This window comes from Stylophora pistillata, chromosome 1 (genome assembly GCF_964205215.1).
Source record: "Stylophora pistillata chromosome 1, jaStyPist1.2, whole genome shotgun sequence".
Lineage (NCBI taxonomy): Eukaryota > Metazoa > Cnidaria > Anthozoa > Scleractinia > Pocilloporidae > Stylophora > Stylophora pistillata.
Genome location: NC_142519.1, coordinates 52,433,858 through 52,456,948, shown reverse-complemented (window position 1 = coordinate 52,456,948; position 23,091 = coordinate 52,433,858). Strand labels below are relative to the sequence as shown.

General features: G+C 37.8%; 2 protein-coding genes and 1 long non-coding RNA gene across 3 annotated transcripts; all 3 read right to left on the bottom strand.

Moving 5' to 3' along the window:
* Window positions 1-1,178: 1,178 nt before the first annotated feature.
* Window positions 1,179-5,089, bottom strand: LOC148743037 (uncharacterized). Its single transcript, XR_016002092.1, has 3 exons — window positions 2,985-5,089; window positions 2,542-2,629; window positions 1,179-1,981 (listed from the first exon to the last, which is right to left on the bottom strand). It is a non-coding gene; the product is annotated as an uncharacterized LOC148743037 (long non-coding RNA).
* A 4,707-nt stretch (window positions 5,090-9,796) lies between these two features.
* Window positions 9,797-10,618, bottom strand: LOC148743036 (ryncolin-1-like). Its single transcript, XM_088744081.1, has 2 exons — window positions 10,284-10,618; window positions 9,797-10,016 (listed from the first exon to the last, which is right to left on the bottom strand). The coding sequence occupies exons 1-2, from the start codon at window positions 10,601-10,603 to the stop codon at window positions 9,797-9,799; spliced, it is 540 nt and encodes a 179-aa protein (XP_088600207.1). The 5' UTR covers window positions 10,604-10,618.
* Window positions 10,619-20,218: 9,600 nt separating this feature from the next.
* On the bottom strand, window positions 20,219-22,718 carry LOC148743035 (uncharacterized). The gene is made up of 3 exons (XM_088749565.1): window positions 22,694-22,718; window positions 21,100-21,936; window positions 20,219-20,917 (listed from the first exon to the last, which is right to left on the bottom strand). Exons 1-3 carry the CDS (start codon window positions 22,716-22,718, stop codon window positions 20,874-20,876), a joined length of 906 nt encoding a protein of 301 aa, XP_088605691.1. The 3' UTR covers window positions 20,219-20,873.
* Window positions 22,719-23,091: the final 373 nt, after the last annotated feature.

The window sequence follows — 23,091 nt, the reverse complement described above, 5'->3', positions numbered from 1 at the left end:
CAGTGAGTGGTTTAGGACATTTGAAATAAGAGTCAACTGGCTCTTCCTTTCACTCAAATCTTTAAGGGGTTGGTTACCATCACCCATAACAGTCTATTCCAGAGCCACCGTTATTCAGATGATAACACTTCATACTTTTATTATGCAACTGTCCAAAACTGTTATTTTTTATTTACTGTCTAGAACCTCCTCTGGCTCTTTGAGCACATTTGAGTCTCCACAAAATGACCATGGTAAGGTTTCCATGGATTAAAAATTACTAAAGAATAGGAAGTTTGGGATTAGGAGGAAAAAAACAAATAAGACACCTTTTGATCAAACTGTGATATTATTACTTTATTAAAACACAGGAATCTTTGGTAAATAATTGAATTGAAGGGAAAACATACCACAACATTTTAACTCAGTAAGAAAGAAATTTTAACTTAAAGAGAACTGGAAAAAATTATGTACCTAAGAACTTAGGTGCTAATTTCCTTTGAAGAATTGGAAACAGTATTGAAAGATTTACAAGTAATGACTCAAAGTTTCAAATTGATGAAAAACACAGAAGTGAATTTGAGACAACTCAAACATTCCACCTGATTCCTAAATAGGAACCTTAACTCAGCCTCAAATCAATGCCTGCCTGCCTGCCCACCAAAACTCCAGCCAAACACTTACCCACCATCTCCAAACACCATAACAACCACCCATTCCTCTTTACCCGAGTTTAAACCCTCACCCTAGCCCGTAACCCTCCCCGTCTCTAACCGATTATCTCATTTAATCCCAACCCATCCCAACATTTTACCTCCCCAACCTCCCATGATCCTGTTCAGTCATAACCGCATTTGTAAACCCCCGCCCACAATAGTAGCCCACCCTCCGTCCCAATCTTTTTCTTAGTCCTTACCATCACCACCACTCCACCACCCATACCTTCCACCCAAAACATTTGAGTTATCTCAAACCTACTTTGCTTTGACATCAGTCTGTTATATGGGAACAACATTCTAAATTTCCTCCTGAAGGTCCAACAACCTCTAAATTAGTGTAATATGATACGATCATATTCAAAAATACAGTTCTTTACTTAATTTATGCTTTTTGGATCTAACTACATGCAGAGTTGCTGCAGAAGTCATTTATTAGACCTTTTAAGCAAGTTTTAGAGTTCAAATAATCTATATAACATGTTGATTGAGAAAATTAATCTGAACTTTAACCTCAGCTAAGTACTTCAAGAAAATTGTAATGTGCTAAGACTTGAATCATTTTCCAAAAAAGAAAAAAAAAACCTTGTTAATTTTGGATTTTATCCCCTGACCTGAAACACTCAGATTTCTCCTTAAGTAAATAGTGGATTAAAAGGTTAGTTGTTAGATTATAAGCTTTAAAGAATATTATGGAGAGCTCAGAATGTTCCAAGTGCAAAATGCCCAAATTTTGGAAATGTCATGTTTTCATTTCCAACACCCCTGATTTTAATTCAAGTCTAAGCTTGTTTTCTTGGACACAAAAAATTATTTTATACCAAGTTAAAGTTTTTGATATTTGTTGATTGTCATTCAGCTAGGTGAAATATGTATTACATCGTACAACATATTGAGAGCATCTAATTAGTTCTTGCAGTATCAATTTTGGATCAAAAATTTTGGCAAGGAAGCTTTTGGTTTTTATTCAAATTCTCCTGGTCAGTGCCTTTGGAAACTTCAAGAAAAAAGTATGGAGAATATGCACACTAATTTTAAGGTGTAAGAGGTGATTGCACCATGGTTGGACATGTAAACCCAAAAAAACCCCGTATGGGGAGAAAATGGGAACCAATTGTTCCCCAAACCTGTGCTATAGTGATTAAACCTTCGGGGTTTGAAGGTTGTTTAACAATGTTTTACCCTAAAATGTTTTACTACTGTAATTACACAGCCTTTATTTGTTATTGTCCTTTATAAAAATGCCTTATCTCCTTCTTAGCCACCAGTAGTTACATTTGTAGAGGCTGAAAAAAAAAAAAACAGCAGGTAATTTTAATAATGTTGCGAAGAAAGTAGGGTTAGTCAAGTGCTAAATTTTTGTAACCCATTTTTAATTATTTGGAATGTTAATTTTTCCAACACTCAAAATTTTCACACACAGTTATATCTTTTAAAAGTACATTTGCTGCTTGGGTTGATGTACTGTATTCTGAGCATCTGCAGATTCTTTGAATTCAAAGTGGAAGAACACACTAACACTCTGTGAAGTGTAATTGCCAATAATAACAATACCTCAAGGTACTGTGTCAAAATTCTTTTAAATGTCAAAATCACATCTAATTTTTTTTTCGTTAAAAATAACATAGCAGCAGTGTAAGGAATATATGATTTGTTTTGTTTGAAGACATAGATTTTTGTTAAAGGATGTTACAAGAGTTAGATTTGAAAGTTAGTCCTAAGCAATGAACCTGTATGATGGCTGGATACTTTCTCTGAAATTATTTTGTCTCATGAATAGTGATTGTCTCTTCCTTATTCTTGAAGTGTAACTTACATCCTAAGAACTCACAGAGAAAGGACCAACCTCTAAGTTTTTGTTTCCAGCCTGGGGCTTTCTAGCTGCTAAGGACTGTTCAGCGCACATTCAGAATACTCATGACTGGTCTGATAGGCTGTCAAATGGGTATAACCAGAACAAGAGTTATATGCCCTTTTTGGATTCATGCAGTCTCTATATATTTCAAGAGTGTTATAAGTTTTTTTTAAGTTCCTTTGCCTATTAACAACTTCTATCTGACAAGTTTGGGTGCTCTCATTACCTGTTTGCTGGATATTGTAGTGATATTATTCGGGAGAGTTATATGTTAATAATTTCCTTGAGGTAAAGGGTTCAATGCTGACCTGGATAGGATCTATGAATTCCTTCTGGTTTATTTTGGTGCTTTCAAATGATCAGATTTCCTGGAAACTAATTAAAGCCTTCAGGCTGTTCTGCATACTGTATTTGTGACAGTTAAGCTTACTTACCTTTTGAAAAGGCTGAGAATGAGTGTCTGAGCTGGAAAAATAATAAGAATTTGTTTGTTTGTTTGTCTGTAGTCTGAATTCCTTTTCCTGTTATTAATCTAGTTGTTTGCCCTGGAAATAAGACTTCAAGCTCCCAATATAAAAATGTTACCATGACTAACCTTGTTTTGATGAGAAATAGACAGAAATAAGAGGCATAACTAGCACTCACCTTTTTTACTGTTAATAAAATGTTTGAGAACATACTGGTTAGTAATATGATGAGTTATAGAATATATAAGAGGTATTATTGATACTCACCTTTTTTGCTGTTAAAAAAATGTTTGAGAACATACTGATTAGGAACATGATGGGTTATAGACTGATATAAGAAGTATTATTGATACTCACCTTTTTTGCTGTTTAATAAAATGTTTGAGAACATACTGATTAGGAACATGATGGGTTATGAAGACTGATATAAGAAGTATTATTGATACTCACCTTTTTTGCTGTTTAAAAGAATGTTTGAGAACATACTGATTAGGAACATGATGGGTTATAGACTGATATAAGAAGTATTATTGATACTCACCTTTTTTACTGTTAAAAAGTGTTTGAGAACATACTGGTTAGGAACATGATGGGTTATAGACTGATATAAGAAGTATTGTTGATACTCACCTTTTTTGCTGTTTAATAAAATGTTTGAGAACATACTGATTAGGAACATGATGGGTTATAGACTGATATAAGAAGTATTATTGATACTCACCTTTTTTACTGTTAAAAAATGTTTGAGAACATACTGATTAGGAACATGATGGGTTATAGACTGATATAAGAAGTATTGTTGATACTCACCTTTTTTGCTGTTTAAAAAAATGTTTGAGAACATACTGATTAGGAACATGATGGGTTATAGACTGATATAAGAAGTATTGTTAATACTCACCTTTAATGCTATTAAAAAAAATGTTTGAGAACATACTGATTAGGAACGTGATGGGTTATAGACTGATATAAGAATTATTATTGATACTGACCTTTTTTGCTGTTTAAAAAAATGTTTGAGAACATACTGATTAAGAACATGATGGGTTATAGACTGATATAAGAAGTATTATTGATACTCACCTTTAATGCTATTAAAAACAATGTTTGAGAACATACTGATTAATAACTTGATGATTATCCACTGATATCTGCATGTACATGTAGGAAGCATTAGTAGCACTCACCTTTTTTGCTGTTTGAAGAAATGTTTGTTAACATAGTGATAAATAATAAGTAAAATGATGTATGTATTTGTAAGAGAATGATGGTGCAACCAAAATAGGCTAGTACACTTATCTTGTCCTGAAAAAAAAATGCAATAAATTAAGTGTCAGCCCCAAATAATGGCACTTACCTTGTTCCTGAAAAAAGTTAGTTGTTAGTAACTATGACTTTCTAAGAAAGTGACACACAGAGAGACAGTCTTTTTTTAATAATTTTTTATATGAACATCATTCTTAAGTTTTCAATGAATTTGCATGTGTATTAATTTTGGTGACACATTAATTTTTTGTTATGTTATGGAACCATCAATCTTCAGGTTTGCTCCAAAAAATGGGCCCGGAGCTGCTAGAATTAAATCCCTGAAAAGTAAATAAATTAGTAATCTTGTAGTTAAAGTCTGAAGGTAGGTTTCTGAAGAAGAATGACAGACACACAACATTTTGAAGACAGCGTGGAAGCTGAGTTTTTAAGACAATTGCTTTAATGTATGAACCAAAAGCAAATATTTTAACTGGGCCATTTCTTAAGACTAATATGAGGTTTCCTCTCCATTGTTACTCCTCATCTGCTCCATAATGTTAGTTGATGTGTTCTATTTTTGCCCAGAATTTGAACTGACAGCTGTTATGCTATCAAACAATTTTACAAGTAGTTTATTGTCTGTCACCTAAGCTGGTGTGTGCAGTTCCCTATTTCCCACTAAATAAAGTCTTGTGTCCAAGTCTTGTTATTCTGCATTGGAGCTGATGTAGAGGTCTAAAATTTGCAGTTCTTGCCTTGTAGCTTTAAGTGTTTTTGTCTTCCATAGAAGCTGTAAGGAGGGATAAAGGTTCCAGTTCCCCTCCTAGTCTCAAGTCTTGTTGGTCTTCTAAAGGGGGGACGGAAGGACTTATTATACTAGTTCTTGCCTTTTGGGCTTAATTTTGTTGCCTTCCACAGAGGTTGAAGTGAAGGACTAGGTGGTGTTTGATGGACTTCATATAGTTGCAGTTGATCCAGAGAAGGGACATGGTGTTTTAAGGGCTGTAGGCTGGTTTATTCTGGGTAGTAAGCAGCTGTATTGCTGTATTTCAAGTTAACCATTTTCTCTCTAGTTGCAAAGGGCCTAGTAAGATTAAAACTATGCAAAGGTTTAATAAGAGATTTCCTTCTACAGCATGCCAAGTGTATTTGATCTTTTTGCACGTGATTGACTAATTATATAATTTGTTTTTTTTTTTAAGTTAACTGTTGATAACTTAGTCACTGAATTTTCTCTAGTGGCTTCATGCCCCCCAAAAAGCTTGAATTATTTTTTAAAATGAGACCAATACTCCGTCAATCTATTCTGAAAAACTGCCTTTAAATGCTTTGTTAATTGACTTGTTGCATAATTTACCCCTTAAAGGTATTCAACTGTTTGAAATCTGAATTTTCTATTAGCAGGTAAAATGGTTACAAACATCTTATGCTTTTGTTATTTTTTACCTGATTTTCCATAGCCTTGCGTTGATGATCTCACTAAAAAGACGACCTGAAAAAACCAAAGCATGCATGCAGTTATGTACACACACAAAGCTACAGTCAGCTGCAACTTACCATCTGCAGAAAGAGCTTGAGATGAATAGAGTTCTCTTCTCCATATCTATCTTAACTGGTCCATGAGATCAGCGACAGCATCATCTTCCCTGGAATTAGTAACGGTTAGTAATATCATCTTTTATCGAAGTGGAAATGTTAGCTCCCGAAAATGAGCTAGTCTCTGAAAGTGCACTTAAAGTGGTTTCTCAAACAGAGCGAGGGTCATTGAACTGCCAAAAAGCACATTTGCCCCCGAAAATGGGCTTCTTTATGCTGCCCTAGAAGAAAAGTTGAGTGCAGTTTTGCCTCTAAATGGGCCCAGAAATCCTGAAATAAAAGCTGTTAGTAGCACTTACCTTCTTTCTGGAAAAAAATGTGGTATTAGTTAATGTTATGTTATTGTACTTTGTAGCCAGTTTATTTCAGAGAAAGACACAAAAACACAGAGTTTTGCGATTTTTTATTTTTGAAAATGTTACATGAATCGTTTTATCAGTTAATCGTCTTGGGTAGGATGCGCTTTCCTATATGAAAAATTTAGCATCTGTGGAAACCTCAAGTGTTCTTGTGTCAGTAATTGTTGACATCCCGATTAGAACATTAATGGTGTCCCAGATGGTAGCTAGCTAACGAGTCAAGGTCGTTACCAAGCCTATATACGGTAAATTGGATGCCAATAGGTGTTGAAATCGAAGGCCGGAGTGATAGCCGAAGTGAATTTGAAGCTGAAAGTCGAACTCGGAATAAAATAAAACCCACCCACCTGGTGACATCTGGCAGACCTTGCCCTACCTTTCTGTGGGTTGGTTGCTGTACACACGAGGCTGGGATGTTGAGTGAAGAGTTGATTTTGCCAAATTTGGTGACAGCCTGTAAGCTGACTGGTCAAACAATTGGCTTAATGTATGATTGAAAAGCAGATATTAATGCTGGGCCATTTCTTAAAACTATATTATGTTGTCTCCTCTCCATTGTGACTCCTTTTCTGCTCCATGATGTTGGTTGATGTGTTGTATTTTCGACATTAATTGGCCCGCAATTTGGACTGACAGCTATTATGCAGTCAAAATACAGCATACACCTAGCCTAGTTTATTTTCTCTGTGACCTAAGCTGGTGTGTGCAGTTCCCTATTTCCCACTAAATGAAGCCTTGACAAGCGGCTTCAACTGGAGTTAAACCACTAAACATCATAGAAGTGGCAAATGAACTCACTTCCCAGTTGAATGGCCTAATTTATCCAGTTAAATATATAGTAACTAAATCGATGTCTGGTTGGACCTTTGGCCAAAATGGGTTGCCGCAATAATTTTTACAATATAATTTGGTTGAAAATGCTTCACTAGATTGCAGTCTACGGAATTGCTGCTATCAGGTGAATCATTATAAAATTGGTATTTGAGGCGCTACTAAGCAGGGAGCTCCAGCGCGGAAGAGTGGATGTTGATGTCCATGGTTGAAAAGCCATTGTAGTCCTGGAGGATATGTGCACAGTTGATGCAGTCGTGATGTAGAATCAAGGCCGAAATTGTCTAAAGAAGAATCTTAAGCCGAAACCTACCCTAAGCCGAAAGTACCTGAAAAGGAACCCTTTTAAAATTAAGGGAAGAAAAAAGGGAGGCCCAGCCAACCCCAGGGGACCCAACTAACTTAGCTAACTACATTAAATTAAGCCGAATGACAAGTTTCCCGACTTCTGTCTGAAATTTAAAATGAGGTTCAACCAGTGCTTTATATTATAGTCCCTCTCATCCAACCCACAAGGAATTCTCTGACCTGTTGTGTTTGTCTTCCATCAGTGTCTTCTTACTGACTCATTCCCAGATGATCATCAGAGTAAATGCATGTAACAAGATGTAGCAGACATTGGAAAGAAGTGAAGAGAAACTCGATTTGTGGTCTCATCTTCCCAAACCGTCCAATTCCCCACATCTTTGTATTTTCTCCATCAGAGTCAATCTGGAAGGAGTCGGCCTTGACTTGTTATGTGTTAGCTGGGAAGCAGTAGAGTGGACTAGAGTGGCCTGGAGTGGACTGTTGGAACTGGAAGTGGACCAATTTGCAAGGATCTAGTCAGGAACTGGAAGTTATGGGCATTAGTCAATGGGAGCTGAAAATTGATTAATAAATACATAGAGTTAGCGATGTAAACTGTAGTACAACAAAGTTGAAATGGTAAACAGTTTCTTCCGAAACTATCAGCCTTTAAACTGTAGTACAGTTGTATTTTGATTGCAAGAAATTGTTTGAACATTGGCAATGGGAGGGAGAGCTTTAGAGATAGTTTCATGATAAGGATAGTCTCTAAGGTCCTTTACACATTAAAAAGAGCATGTCAATTTGACACTGAGGATAAGCAAGGACTGGTCTTTTCAGGAGTAAAAGTCACTCTGAAAACTACAAGAATGTTGTGAATATGAAGACTTAAAGTTGTAAAGAATTTCTTAGGATTACTTTCATGTCCACTAGACGAAGAAGAAGACAGTTGTATATCACAGGCGGCCCAGGCTCTGTCGCAGGCTCTGTCAGAGGCTCTTTCACAGTGGATTATTACAGAGTTTGTATAGTGGTTTAGTTGGACTTGCTTTTGAGCTCCGTAAATATAAAGTTGGGTTAAATAATCAAAGAAATAAAGTATTACCTTCATAAAGAGTAATCTGTGCCGTTCTTGTCGCGATTTGAGGCTGTTTTGCTGTGTTTCAGCTTTAAGTCCTAGCACTACCAAATAAAAGGGAAAGTAGGAAAGCTCTGTCTCACACACGCTCGCGAAAATCGTTCGAAAAACACTCTTAAATACTTCCCCTTGAATCGAAACTTGGTAGCACGAAAGCCAAATAGTTGCCCTTCAAGTTCACCAAAACAAATCCCTCAAAAGTTGGGTTGTCGAGCAACCAGCCCAGCGAAAATCTCAAGTTGACCGCCATTTCAGCGCCATTAGAATGCGCGTCTGTCAAATCCTGTGCAGTCTTTTTGTTCGTTGCGACGCGGTCGGCCTGGACACTAGCAAAACTAGGCCCAACGGGTAGCCCCACAAAATGAATGATTAGTCATGATCAGTGTTGCTAGTGTCTAGTTCGACCGCTTCGTAACGAACGGAGCCTGTGACAGAGCCTGGGCCACCTGTGGTTGTATCATCTTAGCAAGAGCAAGCCGAATTAACGCAATTCTGTCAAATGGAGGCAATAAAACGGTGGGAAAAGTCTTATTGAATTAATTCCAGGAATTTCTCCATATTGTGTGGTATAGATCTTCCTTTTGTTTTCGTCAGGACTTTATAAGCATTTAATTCACTTCCTCATGTAGCTATCAATAATTGATTACAAAGTTTATTAGTTGGCTTAGGAGAGAGATCAGTCGGCTGTAGCGATGATCTATACAAAAGTACTAATCTATTTTTTTCTGTTCTACTGCATTACAGACTATAAAGCTTGCGGCATCCTTATCATCAAAATTAAGCCCGGTAAATTCCGTCTCGGTTAATGACTCCACTAAAAGCGATGTTACAATCATGATAAGCCACTGTAGTAAAGAGTCACTGTACGCATAGCAGATATCTCTAACTCTTGTAAGATTGTGCCAGCTGAGAGCTTAAAGACAACTTGTACAAATGAAATAATTGTCCAGTTGAACATATGAGGCGCTCGTAGCAACGAGAGAAGCCAGTCTTTAGGAGAACTCAACGAGTTTATTTGTACTTCAACATAGCACGCCTCGACCATGGATTACAAGCTGACAGGCCATAATCAACCTGTACACGACGCAAAGCTAGAGAAACAAAATTCACGATGGAGCTAAAAACAAAAATAAAGAAACAATCTTACCAAATGATGAGACAAGGCAGTATCAAAGCGGCGCGAAATCATTGTTTGAACACATTTTCTTTCACGAACGCCTCACCAAATGCGAAGAAAAAACACGCTGTGCATAATGGTATTATGTAATTATAAAACCGGAACAAATATGGACACTGTTGAGGAATGGCCTCAACAGAAATCATGCTGGCCTAAGTTTGATCTTGGTGCGCTTTAACGAATAATCTAGTCCTCGAAATGAGATCCAGCTAACTCCTTCAGCTTGACCTCCACCTTGGTACAAACCATTTGGGTTGGCCCTGTGGCAACTATTGTACCACCAACCACCTTTAAAATACTCTGCACAGTTTCCAACGTCACTGAGTTCGTTGTCTCTGTCTCTGGTTGTAAAATTCATATTTCTGTATTAAAAAAAAAAAAAAAGACAAAATAACAACTTCTTGAAAAATTGAGAATGAGCTGGATAGTAATGCTGCTGGAAGCATTGCATAACCTACTGCATTGTCAAAAATATGCAAAAAATGTATCCATGATCCGAGGAAAGTCAAAGAGGAAAAGAACATAGTAATCTGTGTAAAACGCAGTTTACAAAAAGTGAGTAATGCTGCAAGGAGTAATGTTTGGTCACCAATTTAAGAAGAGCAATCATGGAATTACCTATGACATACCTCATGGACTGGATTGAAGATAATGAGTCGCTTACGGTGCCTCGGTATCCATCGATTGTCACCCGATAATAATCGCTTTCGTCGGCCACAGAGAAAGTCGTGTACTCGGAAAATCTTCGGTCGCCTTCGTAATCCTCCATATCAATGCGAAACACCCTGTTAGCTGATACAGTCAGACGGTGAAGAAAATCATTCCCAGGCCAAAACTCGCTCTTTAGACTTCCGAAGCCTTCTTTGTATGATTCCCAATGGACATAAAAGTCTACAGAGCCATCCATGCACCTTTGAAAGGTGGTCCAGCCTCCGCCATCAGTTGTCATGTCACACACTACTTGGAAGGGTTCTTCTTCATCAGGGTAAATCAATACACACCGTCAGTTGTGGAACCATTTTGATAATAGTCAAAACAATTTTGGGGTAATCTACGAATGGAAAGGTTACCGTCATTCATAGATACACCTTATTCGATGGTTTAACTTACAAAATGAAAACGTGACCAGAAAAATCTGATTAACTTGAACGTTTGTTCCTTTAAAAGTCAAAGCAGATTAGCAACCAAAATCATGATCATTCGTCACGGCCATTTTGTCCTTCCCTTTTCCGTCCGTTTTTTTTCCTTGTTTCACTGTGTAATGCCGAGGCATACTTTCTGCGTTCAGTTGCCTTAACATAGTAAAATGGCGTGGGAGTGGGAAAATAATGTGTCGTAACGATTTCCAGCGAAGGGTAAGATTTGGCCCTTTAATCTTTCTTTAGTAATCAACGAAGGTGTTTCAACATTCAAAACATCGCAGTCCTGTGCTGATCGAGGTAACAGATGAAAACATACGTCTTGATTAATCGGCTTGAGAGGACTTTCTCCTCTCTAACGAAAAAGACTTGAGCTGCTCTCAAACCAAAAAAATCTAACGGATTTCCACTTACCTCTGATACGCTTACAGAAGTGAGTGTTTGATTTGTAGCTTGCGAGACATATTTCGTTTTCTTTGAACGGGTCATCTTTGCAGGTGCTCTAACATTAGGGAAAGAGATTGAGAAACGTATTATTTTCAAATTTAAATTGCGGACGTTTTGTTTCTTTTTGAAATTTTCAACCCTTTTTTCGATTTTAAATGCAGGAAAACGGTTTGCCATTTGAAATAGTCCAAGAGCGAAACTTATGACACTTAACAAATAGTCAAATATGTCTATAAGTTCTGGGCCTGGAGGCATAGCTTATAGTTTATGGAGATTTCGCTCCATTTCAAGTTCGCCCAACTTCCATCGTTGCGATTTCGGCCCCCTGAAGTTAAAAAAAACTCGCTGCCATCTTAAATAGTTCGCTTCCTTGCACCCGAACGTACTCGTGCAATTAACGTACCGTGCCAATTCTTCACTTTGTTGATTAGTGCACGATTACTGAAAGAACTATGCAAAGAAACTGAAATAGAAAGATCCAGCTACGATTATGAACAAAAATATTAAAAAATTGAGCCGTAAGTAATTTGTGGTGCACTAAGACCGATTTAGCTTACCATTATTCCTCTGTAAAGGAAATCTTTATCCTCAGTAAAGCTAGCAAATCCAACAAATCGATCAGAGTCGCTTAGCTGACACTTGAATCTCTCTGAGTCGCCCTTTATGGTTCCAAAGTTGTAAGGCTGACATCGCTCTTCATCCACACACTCAAACTGACAGGAACTTTCCGTATCGACTTCTATCTCTTTTATCAGGCTTCCGTTTAGTTTTTGTCCTTCTATCTTGTCGGCGAGGTTAACAGCTCTCAGATCTGGCTCTGAAAGGCGGCTAATGCCGTACACAGCTGCACAGACGAGATTGAATTTCCCCAGATGCATGTTAAGTCTCCATAGAAAGCTTTTCGCGTGTAGTCATGTTGTATCTTCTCGGACTCTGGGCCGCGACCTTGGTTAGCAGGTGAAAATACATCCTTAAATTGATGTAATAGTTCGCAACTCTTTTTATTACGCTCCTAGTACGCGAAGAGTGCGCTCGATGAGATCTTGTAAATATACTTTTGTCATCATTACAGTCCTCGTATCCTAGGTAGAGCGGACAGTCAGAAACTAATCAAATTCATAAAAGGAATAGCCTCCGTTAACCCGTGATATCACCATTCATTTCTTCAACGGCGCAAATAATGCGCTCGATAAACTCTTGTTAGCAATCCTCTATCATCAGTATTAAGACAATCATCGTTCCCCAGGCAGAGGGAAAGTTGTTATAAACTATTCAATTTCTTAAAAGGGATACCCTCTATTAACTTTTGAGATCATCACTGATCTCTTTAACGGCGTAACGAATGCTCACGATGAGGTCCTGTAAGTAAACCATTGTCATCACTATCATTATAATAATCGTAGTCCAGGCAGAGAAGAACAACTTATAAACTAATCAATTTTATAAAAGGAATATTCCCTGTTAATTTTTGAGATCACCATCATCTCTCTTAAGGCGCGAAGAATTCACTCGACAAGGTCTTGTAAATAATCCTTTATCATCAGTATCATCCTAATCATTATACCCCCTAAATGCAGGCAAGCGGAAAATCACTTTCCTTTAATTAACTACATAAAAGCATACTTGTAAGATCATTATTTAGCTCTTTATACGCCAGCTCTTTAATTATACGCTATATTACAATCGTTAAAAAACCTTTACAAAAATCACTTTCCTTTAATTAACTACATAAAAGCATACTTGTAAGATCATAATTTAGCTCTTTATACGCTAGCTCTTTAATTATACGCTATATTACAATCGTTAAAAACTTTTACAAAAGTCACTTTCCTTTAATTAACTACATAATAGCCATACTTGTAAGATCATTATTTAGCCCTCTATACGCGAAGAGCCTCCCACAAGGTCCTTCAAATGAACGGCCGGCTTTTATCATCGTTAATATTATCTCTATTTCCTGTTTCTCGCGATTATATGGGTGTATTCTTAACTTCTGATTAGGAAATTCCATAAAGACTAACCCTAAAGTTTCCATCCGGCTAATAAAAAAGATGTAAGTCTAAAAATCAAAACAACTCTTTTCCAGCTTGGGGCTGACAAGACTGAGGTTTGCCGGTAAACAAGTTTAGTCGCACGAATGGTTCGGATTCCGCATCCTTTTTTCATTTTTTTGAACCCCCTATGACAACTAGCGTCTAGCAATTGGCCGCGCGACAAACACAAAAAGGTAGCTGTATGCAGCTGGCACCAAAGCAAGCTGAATCAGCGCAATTTTATCAAATGAAGGCAATCAGTAACACTGTGGGTAAAGTATTTGGGAATTAATTTCAGGAACTGTTCCTTATTAGGTGGAGTAGCTCGCAATTCGTTTGTATTTAATAATTAATTTTGTCAAAACAGGGAATCAAAAGAGAGAATTGGGCAATATAAGCTGATGATTTCGTCAAGCAGCGGCCTCAAGAGGATCCAAGTGGTTAAGAGGACTATATAAACATAATATGTATTCCACTTCCTTACATAGCTACAACCCCGGACAAAACTGTTGAGACATTTCAATCCAATTTTCAATTTCCCGCCATGCAACAATCGTTTCCAGAAGGAACAAACTTGCCCCCCTCCCCACCCCTGGTACAAAGTTGTTGGGGCTTAACAGCTTAAGCATGCATTTCTTGTGTTACCGTAAACAACATTGCAATAGGGGAGGGGGGAAACAGTCTTTGAATTTGCGACGGTAAGCATTTTTGTTAGGATGAGTGCAAAAAATAGGTATTTTTGTAATGTATCTCAACAGGTTTTGTCCGAGGTTGTAGCACGAAATGATGACAAACTGTAATAGTAGGCACTTAGAAAAACATTCGGTATTTCAATGCTAAATGATTAAAGTACTGAGGTGCACAAGCGAATAATATGTTATATAAACGCTAAACTCAGAATATGTCATTCTATTTTTGTTTCCTATTGCAAACAGTAAAACGTGCATTTTAAATGCCACTATACTTATGCTATATTACAACCTTAAAATAAACCTTTACCAAAATAAAATTGTGCAAATGGAAGATATCTCCATCTCCTTAAAGGTAGTGATGGCAAACCTCATCTCAGTCAATGCCACTATACTTAGTATAGGTAATCACATGATTTCGTTAATACTATAAATGAAAATATGTTAATGATATAAATGAAAAAATACGAGGTAGCTTCTCATAACTACGCAGAAGAAAAGTGCACGCATCAGGTGCAAAAAGAATTTACACAGAGCCTGCAAGCGACACTGACCTTGACAATGACCTTGACATTGACCTTGACATTGACATTGAGCAATCATTCTGACCAATCAGAATGTCTGGTTTGTTTCAGTCTTTGCACTGAATTAACTCTCCTCTGCACTGAATTAACTCTCTTCTGCACTGAATTAACTGAAAACTGCATTCATCTTAACCAATCAGAACTGAGAAATTTTTTCATGCATATTATTATACGCTATACTGCAATCATTAGAAACTTTACAAAAAAAAAATGTGTAAATGGCAGATATCTTTATCTCTTGAAAGGTGGAGATTTTTCAGATATATCTGACATTTTTTGGTCTACTTTTCTAATGTTGTACAAATAGCATGTTCTGCAACATCGGTGCGTACCAAAGTTGTTTTAACAACTTCATTCGTAAAGTCTAATTTAGCTATAAAGATTATAGAACTCAGAATTCTTCCATTTCTCAAAAAATCTTCTTCGACAGAGTAAATCTTGTCTTACTGATAACAAAGTCGAAAACTAATGTCTCTTCTATTTTAGCCACTTATTTTCATTAATTTTGAAATATCCCCACAATGGCCTCCATCATGTTAACGACCGAGAAATGGGGGAAACGGGGCGGGTTGGTTCATGACGTCATCCTGGGAACCGATTACACATAATTCAAATCATTCAGCGAGAAAACAGTCACACTACAGACAAGGAAAGAAATATAGAATCATGCCCGGAAGGCGTGTTGTTAGAGGCTACAGCACTACAGCTTCCTTAGAAGATGGTTCACGCGCCATACTAGCCGGTATCCGGAGGACAATCACCCTGAAAGGAGGAAACGCAAAAGGTCAATCTCTCCCTTAAGGAGAAATTGACCTTTTGCGTTTCTTCCTTTCAGGGTGATTGTTCACCGGATACCGGCTAGTATGGAGAGAGAACCATCTTCTCAGGAAGCTGTAGTGCTGTAGTGTACTACAGGAGTTACGCCGGCCCTCGACGGGCCGGCGTAATTCCTGTAGCCGGAAGCGATTAGAAATCTTGTTTCAAAGTTGAGTCGTTAAGCGCTAATCAGAATGTCTTTTAACGACTTCACTTTTCGATATCACCCTAATTGGTGTGGCTTCTTCAATATTGCTTTTGAGCGTGGTTACTTTTAGATAAAATGCTATTTCTCCGTCACCGTGTTCTTGTGGTTAGGTAGGGCTAAATGATATCGTCTTACGCTAGGCAATATTTTCTTTGGTTTGCTATTTTCCCTGTTTCGGAAAGACCTTTCTTTCCCAGTATAATTAAACCTCTTTCAAAATTTGATCTGGATATCCTCTACTCTTTAAGCGTAACTTGTACATATCTGTACGTTTTCACTGTACGTGAAGCGTGAGAAATTTTGATCTTAGGGAGCGTAGCGCTTCCTTTATTACGAATCATTTGCGCCTGGAAAACGACGCGAATAAAAACTCGTGTATTGGAGGGTCTCCGGCTCTTTGTAATGCGTTTCTACGTCAAGGGTTGATTCCCTGTTGATGTGTCACCTTTACGCCATTTCGTGTCCGAAAATGTAATTTCTGAGGCCGATTTATCAGTCGTGAATTTGTTCATCTTTTAGCTCTTCATTAGACGGGTTCCGAATGTTCTGCTTCCGTGACTCAATCTTTTATCCTTCTACTTTAGTCTGTTTTCTTTTGCGACTTTTAACCTCTTCTTTTTTATTTGGGTTACCTGTAAAACATTTGTCTAAACGGAGCCAAATTGATTGTGTGGGTAGATGGCTTTTCCGTTTGTCACAGAGGTAAGGTAATTACCTAATTAAGGCTAATCAATTTTGAAAAGAAGCCATGTTTCATGACACGATATCACTCGGACGGTCGAGATAAATGTGGAACGAAAGAGGAACAAAAGTATTTAATTGGGCGTCAGCTAACAAATGGGTATTTTTTGTTTAAGAGCGTGTCCACGAGAAAATTAGGCAGGGGGCGATAAACCTCAAATCACCGATTAGGCTCAGACTTAGCACAAACGCTAAGTATCACGAGTTAACAAATGTGTGAAAATAATAGGACAAAATATTCTGTCTGATACTTACTACGAAATTGATTGTCGACCCCCTCCTCTTTAATCGCCTCACCTTTGAGTAATAATCAGCACTTTTGCAATTGACCAATTTCTAAGGTACATCTCGACGAAGAGCCAGATATTACAATAGACAAGAGATTACACATCAAATGTATGCAGTAAACCTCGGAGAAAATATGTAAGTGATTTCTATATACGCGTTAAGTTTTTTACCATTTTCTTTATTTTTGCTGTGCTGATAGGAGACCAATATATCACCGGTTTATTTCCTTTTCGGTAAACCAGCAACTATCTCAAGCTTAACCAATAACTATTCAAATATGTTAATCGTTGTTATATTTTAAACTTTAATTTGTAGACTAGAAACACAACATGCCAAATGAATGTCAAAGTTGACCGCTGAACAAAATTGTAGGCGCGATCTCATCAAAGATGGCGAATTGTCCTTTTGAGTAACATCAGCTTTTAGACCAAATTATCTTTTTGTCACCAACACATATCATGGAAGTCGATAAGTATCCACGCCGTAAAAGACCAATCATTTTGGTGGATCTTTCTGAGAGCTCTGTCTGCGTTTAATATTTCAACAAGGCAACGAAGCAAATCGAATATGGTACATTGTTGACATAATGGCTCCTTATCTACAAATGATATCAAGCCAAAAGTTGCAACTGAGGCACCACAGAGACATCTACGTACTATCAAGTTTCTTCCTAGATTTCTTTTGTTAGAAAGTTAGAGTACCCGCCCCTTTGATGTTCATCATCAACTGCTGCGTTTCCACGAGAATAATCCAAATATGGCTGCGAAATAAGTTCTAAAACATGGCTCAACTTGCGCTATTCAAATATTCTCTCCTCGTTCATGTTTAAACGATGATCTCTGCGAGATTTCTTGTAAATTTCAAGTTATTTTAAGTTAAAACAAAGATGTTGTGTACGGAATTAGCGGGAGGTAGATGTAAATTTCACATCATGACGGGCTATAAAATAAATTGCCCAAAAATCTCATTACTGATTTTGGAAGTCCAGTGATGGCTTTCACTGCTAATAGAGGAATAATGATCAGAAGTGGTTGCCCATCGGAGGTACTGGGCCTTAAAATACCCTTATTTTTGGACTTTGTCAAAACTAGAAAAAGTCGTCTTTATTTAAGCGAGAGGTAAGAGAAGAAATGAAATGAAAAATTTAAAAAAAATTCAATTTCCTTGGAGCGTCGCGCTACGAATCGAAGACACCTGGACCGATAAAAAGTACCAAATCTTGAAAAACAACATCACTACATTGCTTTCATTCAGCAATAAATGAATTACAGCTTTCGTTGCTCTGGCTTGCAGTCTTTCATTGATTTTTTATAGCGCAATTTTTGATGGGTTTCATGAGAATCAGCGACTAGATCACTAAGCGAGGTGAAATTTATCATCCGCTTTGACAAACGTCACCCATATTCATGTCATAAAAGCAATGAAACACACTTTCTATTAGCTTACCCGCTAATAAACCACTAGAGATGTTGGAGGAACACGAGAAAAAAAATTTGTAAACTACCCGACTGCTTTCATTCTTTTTAATACTGTTACGAGGATCGAATTATTTTCACTGAATTTGTCACGCAGCCCCAGACTTTTCAAGAATTGTCTTTAGTCTGTACATAGTTAATCCTTTGAAGTTTGCCGGGTTTCATAACCAGTCCCCTCGATTAACTATGGTCTGTAATATTCCAGAAGCTGCTTTCATGTGATCACAGGTGGTCCAAGCTCTGTCACAGGCTCTCTCACAGTGAATATTAAAGAGTTTGTATAGCTGTTTAGTTGGACTTGCTTTTGAGCTCCGTAAATGTAAAGTTGTGTGAAATTATCAAAGAAATATAGTCTAACCTTCATAGAGAGTAGTCTGTGTTGTTCTACTCGCGATTTGAGGCCGTTTTGATGTGTTTTAGCTTGACGCCCTAAATCACCGTGCACAAAATACGGGAAGGTCGGAAACTTCTGTTGACACATGCTCCCCAAAATCGATCGAAAACAACACTTAAATACTTTCTCTCGAATCAAAACTTGGCAGCACCAAAAGCCAAATATAGAGTTGCCCTTTAAGTTCACCGAAAAAAATCCCACAAAAGTTGGTTTGTCGAGCAACCAATCCAAGGAGAATTTCAAATTAACGGCCGTTCTGAATTCTTCTAATGCGTGGAAGGGACATCTTGTGCAGCTGAGAGACCGTTAATGTGCGGTCAACCTGGACCCTTGTCAAATCTCACTCAACGGGTCCTTCTCATAGTCTTCGAACACCAACTCTTCACACATACTAAGGTACCCCGGGTATCGACTTGACTAGAGCGTCGATACTGTCCACCTTCACTGTTTTCAATGGATTTTTACAAATATCCTCTTACCCGGGGTACTTTAGTATGTTTACCTCAGCATCATTTTGTGCAATGTTAAGGTCATAGCTACTCTGAAACAATGTTTACGGATTGCCCTGTTTTCTGTGGTGCTTGTCAGAATGCGTCTGTGATCAGTATGTGTGCTCTTCTAACTGACCAAATGGTTATTCTACTAGTGTTTGCTTTAAATTGTCTGGGCTTCGAGTACTTTGCTTAAGAGAAATGTCTTATTACTTCATTGAAGAAGTTAAATTTCATAATGACATTTGATTCATTTTGTTTCTGGCGTTGGAATTACTTTGTAACGAACACATTTTTGTTCAAGCTCTTGAAGACTCCGTAAACGAAGAAAATTGAATTCAAGTATGGGGACGCTTGCAAACAAGTGATTCCAGTCTCTGACTGAAAAAGTACGGAAAATATTGACTCTAAGTATTCATTCTTGTGAAAAAGCAAGGGAACGCAAGAAAAAGGAAAAAGGTAGGCCGTCGCACTTATTTTACAGTAAAAAACCTTCTTCAGAAAGTTCCAGGAAAAGTTCTTTGGAACTGCATATTTAGTTGGTATAGGAAACTTATCAACGAAGCTTCAGTGAACAAAGTTTATTGAAAAACAAAATTTAAAAATAATAAACTCCTCACTTGTGTCCTTGTCAGAGCAATAAGCCGTACAGATTTTTTATATTGGTAGTTTGACATGACCACCATTAGGGGAAGGTGGGAGGGTCGTGATGATCATAATTACCAATAGGGGGAAGGGGTGGCTACAGAGCCTTAGTCGAGGTCAGGGCAATTTTATTGTAACATAACCAAAATAAAACGACACCCCCCCAGCCAGCTGATAAAATGACCGATGTGTCGACCTCCAAATGTCTTATTTCTGCCGATTCACGGCTTCTATCTCGCGTTCAGCCTTGCCTATTTCAACAGAAAACCGTTACAATCTGTTTTTGTGTATTGGACATAAGAGGTTTTTCAACTGATGATTTGATTCGAGAGAGAGAATTTCCGGGAGACTAGTTCAAGTACTAAATATCCATAACTACCTAAAAAAATTCTAAACTAATTCTAAATATCTGTACCTAAGGAGGAATGGAAGGCTATTGAAACTTAACGGGGAGAGTAAGAGTGGAAGCTAGAAGCAACACCATGTCCGAAAACAATTCTACATCAACTGAAATGTTTTCCAGGTGACGTTTCAGCTATGAGATATTCTTAAAACTATATTGAACTCCAGGATGGTTGAATTATTAGATAACAAAAGAAGTGAGGGATGAAATATCATTATTTCTTTTAATAAGGCAAGAACATTTAACACTTTTGATAAGATCCTCATTTGGGTTACACTTGCAATACATTTTTTTTGTCTTTTTTGTTCAAGCTCCTACAAAATCAACTTAAGTCATACATTAACAACAATTGTGAGTAAGTAAATGACACAGACTGATGAACATGCATTATCTGACCTGTGCCTTCAATACACGTGTAAATACGATTAGTGGCTTAACATGGTCATAACACAGAGGCCACCAAGTAAATAATACACTAGGGCTGAAGTCAATAATGAGTAATGTATGCAACTGAATGCTGAGTTAATAGCTAAGTCGTGTTTGTAAGTACATGCAAACTTAATAATATTGAAATAAAATAAGTTATTGAAACTTCTGACAACACTGGAAGCACGGTAAAACCGTAAGCATGCCTTCAAGAGATCTTATTCCGCATACCAAACTTTCGGACAACCTGGACGATCAATCAATGAAAACAAACATCCCAGGTTGGCACTAGTTACTTTGAAACTTTTCTTATCTTATCTGGCTCTGAAAGTGTTTTTGGTTAAGCAAATGTATTATTTTCACGACATAACAGTATGCAATCTTTGTACTTCTATCGCAATGATTAGAACTAAAAGGACTTGAAAAGTCACTGCTACCGGTTACAAATGTGTGTCCAGCACCATATCATCTTCTTCATCTTGTTCTGTTGAACAAAACAGTAACTCACTATCAAGACACCTCAGTGACACATTGCTACCTAATAAAAAAGGTAAAACTATGAGTTTTGGAAAAACGAAGAAATATTTCCTCCACCCAGCCTGATGAACGAGAAATCAATTCTCCAAAACTATAAATTTAGCCGAAACGGAGGGTGGTAAAACATACCTTCGTCCATAATCAGCTGCTGGTGTCGTGGTGACTCATTTTCCATAGACTTCTTACCCCGTTGTTGGGGGTCCTCATTGCCTCGCTTTGAAGTTTCTTGGTTGGGTTCCTCATACATTCCTCTTGGTTTGTCTCGTTCATTTTCTTCATGTTTAGGATCATTATGGACTTTTTCTCGGTCCTCTCTATCACAATCAACTCGCTGCTTTCCAGTTTCTTCATATTTCTTTCCTTGTTCTTGTTCATCTTGCTCATTTTCTTCTTGTCGCTGTTCACCTTCCTTTTGATTTCCTTTGGACTGTTCGTCTTCTTTAGCACCATCCTTTAGCCCATGGTCGGCTTTAAGTTCTTTTTTCTCTTGTTGAGTGCGCTGCTGTTTGAATTCCTGGTTGTCTCTTTTTGGCTCTTCTTCCGCAGTTTCGGCTTGCTCCCGCCGAGGTTTTTCATGGTGTTCTTTCAGCTCTTGTTCTTTTGGCTGCTGTTCACGTACATCTTCGTTTCCCTTTGATTGATCTGGTTCAACTTCCTGCTTTGTAGCGGGTGCTTTGTTGTCATCTTTTGGTTCTTCGTCTCGCTTAGATTCAACTTGCTCCTGTTCATTGGCTTCCTTTTGACCTTGTTTTGGTTCTTCGTCTTGTTCTCGTTCAACTTGCCGTTGTTCAGTAGGTTCGTCTTGGCTTTGTTTTGGTTCTTGGCCTTGTTCAGGTTCAGTTTGCTGAGGTTCAGTGGGTTTCTCATTGTCTTCGCCTGATCCTGCATGTTGCTCACTCTCTCCTTGTTCTTCTTGCGATTCGTCCTCACTATCGTCAGCGTCCCCCGTTTCTTCTTGATTTTGTACTGTGTTCAACAAAGAAAACACAAAAAAGGGAATAAGTTTACGAAGTTCTTCCTCTCGTGGCTTTAGTTCGCTGGATAAGCCATGTCGTTCCTTTCAACATTTGGTAACTGCATCGTGTAACTTCTCCATCCCTAATCATTTGCGCTCCGGTTTTGCTCTCTCCGAATATCTCTTTTCTCTTTAATACCTTAAAACCGTTATTTCTAGAATTTTCACTGTCGAACAAACAAGTAGATTCCATGTTGCTAGGCGTCAGTTCAGTGGTAAAACATACCTTCCTCAAAACAGATGACGTGAAAATGTGATATACGGGGCTTAGCAGGGTGTGTCTGGGATGTTCCAAGCCCATTTTGACGTTTTCTATGAGCAATTTCAAAGTAGACCCACGGCAACATGGAATCCATTTGTTTTTATAGTAAAAATAGACGCATTGTTAGTGGTGACTTCGTCTATGAGTCTTTTCTTCTCTAGATAACAAATGAGAATCAATTTAGGTAAAATCAAACTTATTATACAGCGGAAAATTGCAGTCATTAAACTGGCTCAAAATATGGAGGTAGGTAAACTTCAAACTGGAGGTCAAATAACCTTTTACACGTTCCTTAGATTATGGCAAATGGAAAAAAAAGGTCATCCCAAACTTTTTAAGTTACATGAATTTCTCAGTGTTCATTGGTTTGGTTTTTGGTTTTCGACTACCAGATGTTGCGCTCTCAAATTTATTGTAGTCTGTGGAGAGGTGAATTAAGTGCGTACCTTCTTCGATAACTCTCATTTCCATTCCCTGACATTGAGCTGGCGAAAAACGAACAAACAAGCAGAGAAAAACGTTAGCAACAACCGCGTTATTCACTCATGAAGTAGTCATTATTTTCAAGGAGCTTAAGCCGAACTTCGTCTTCAGTAACAAGAACTACACAAGCCTGCGACTGGATATAGATACCTGTCTCTTTCTTATTCACTTGATTAATAAAATAGATAAATAAATGAATAAATAAATACATTAGTTGAAGCTCTTCCGTAGGGGCTTTTCAGCTACAATGTAGACTACCTAGGTGCTTAAAAATCCTCACAGGCAGGAGGCAGACCGGTGAGTTATTTATAGGGCGCAGCCTAAGAGTTGAATTAGGGGCAGCCGAGAACTAATCTAGTAA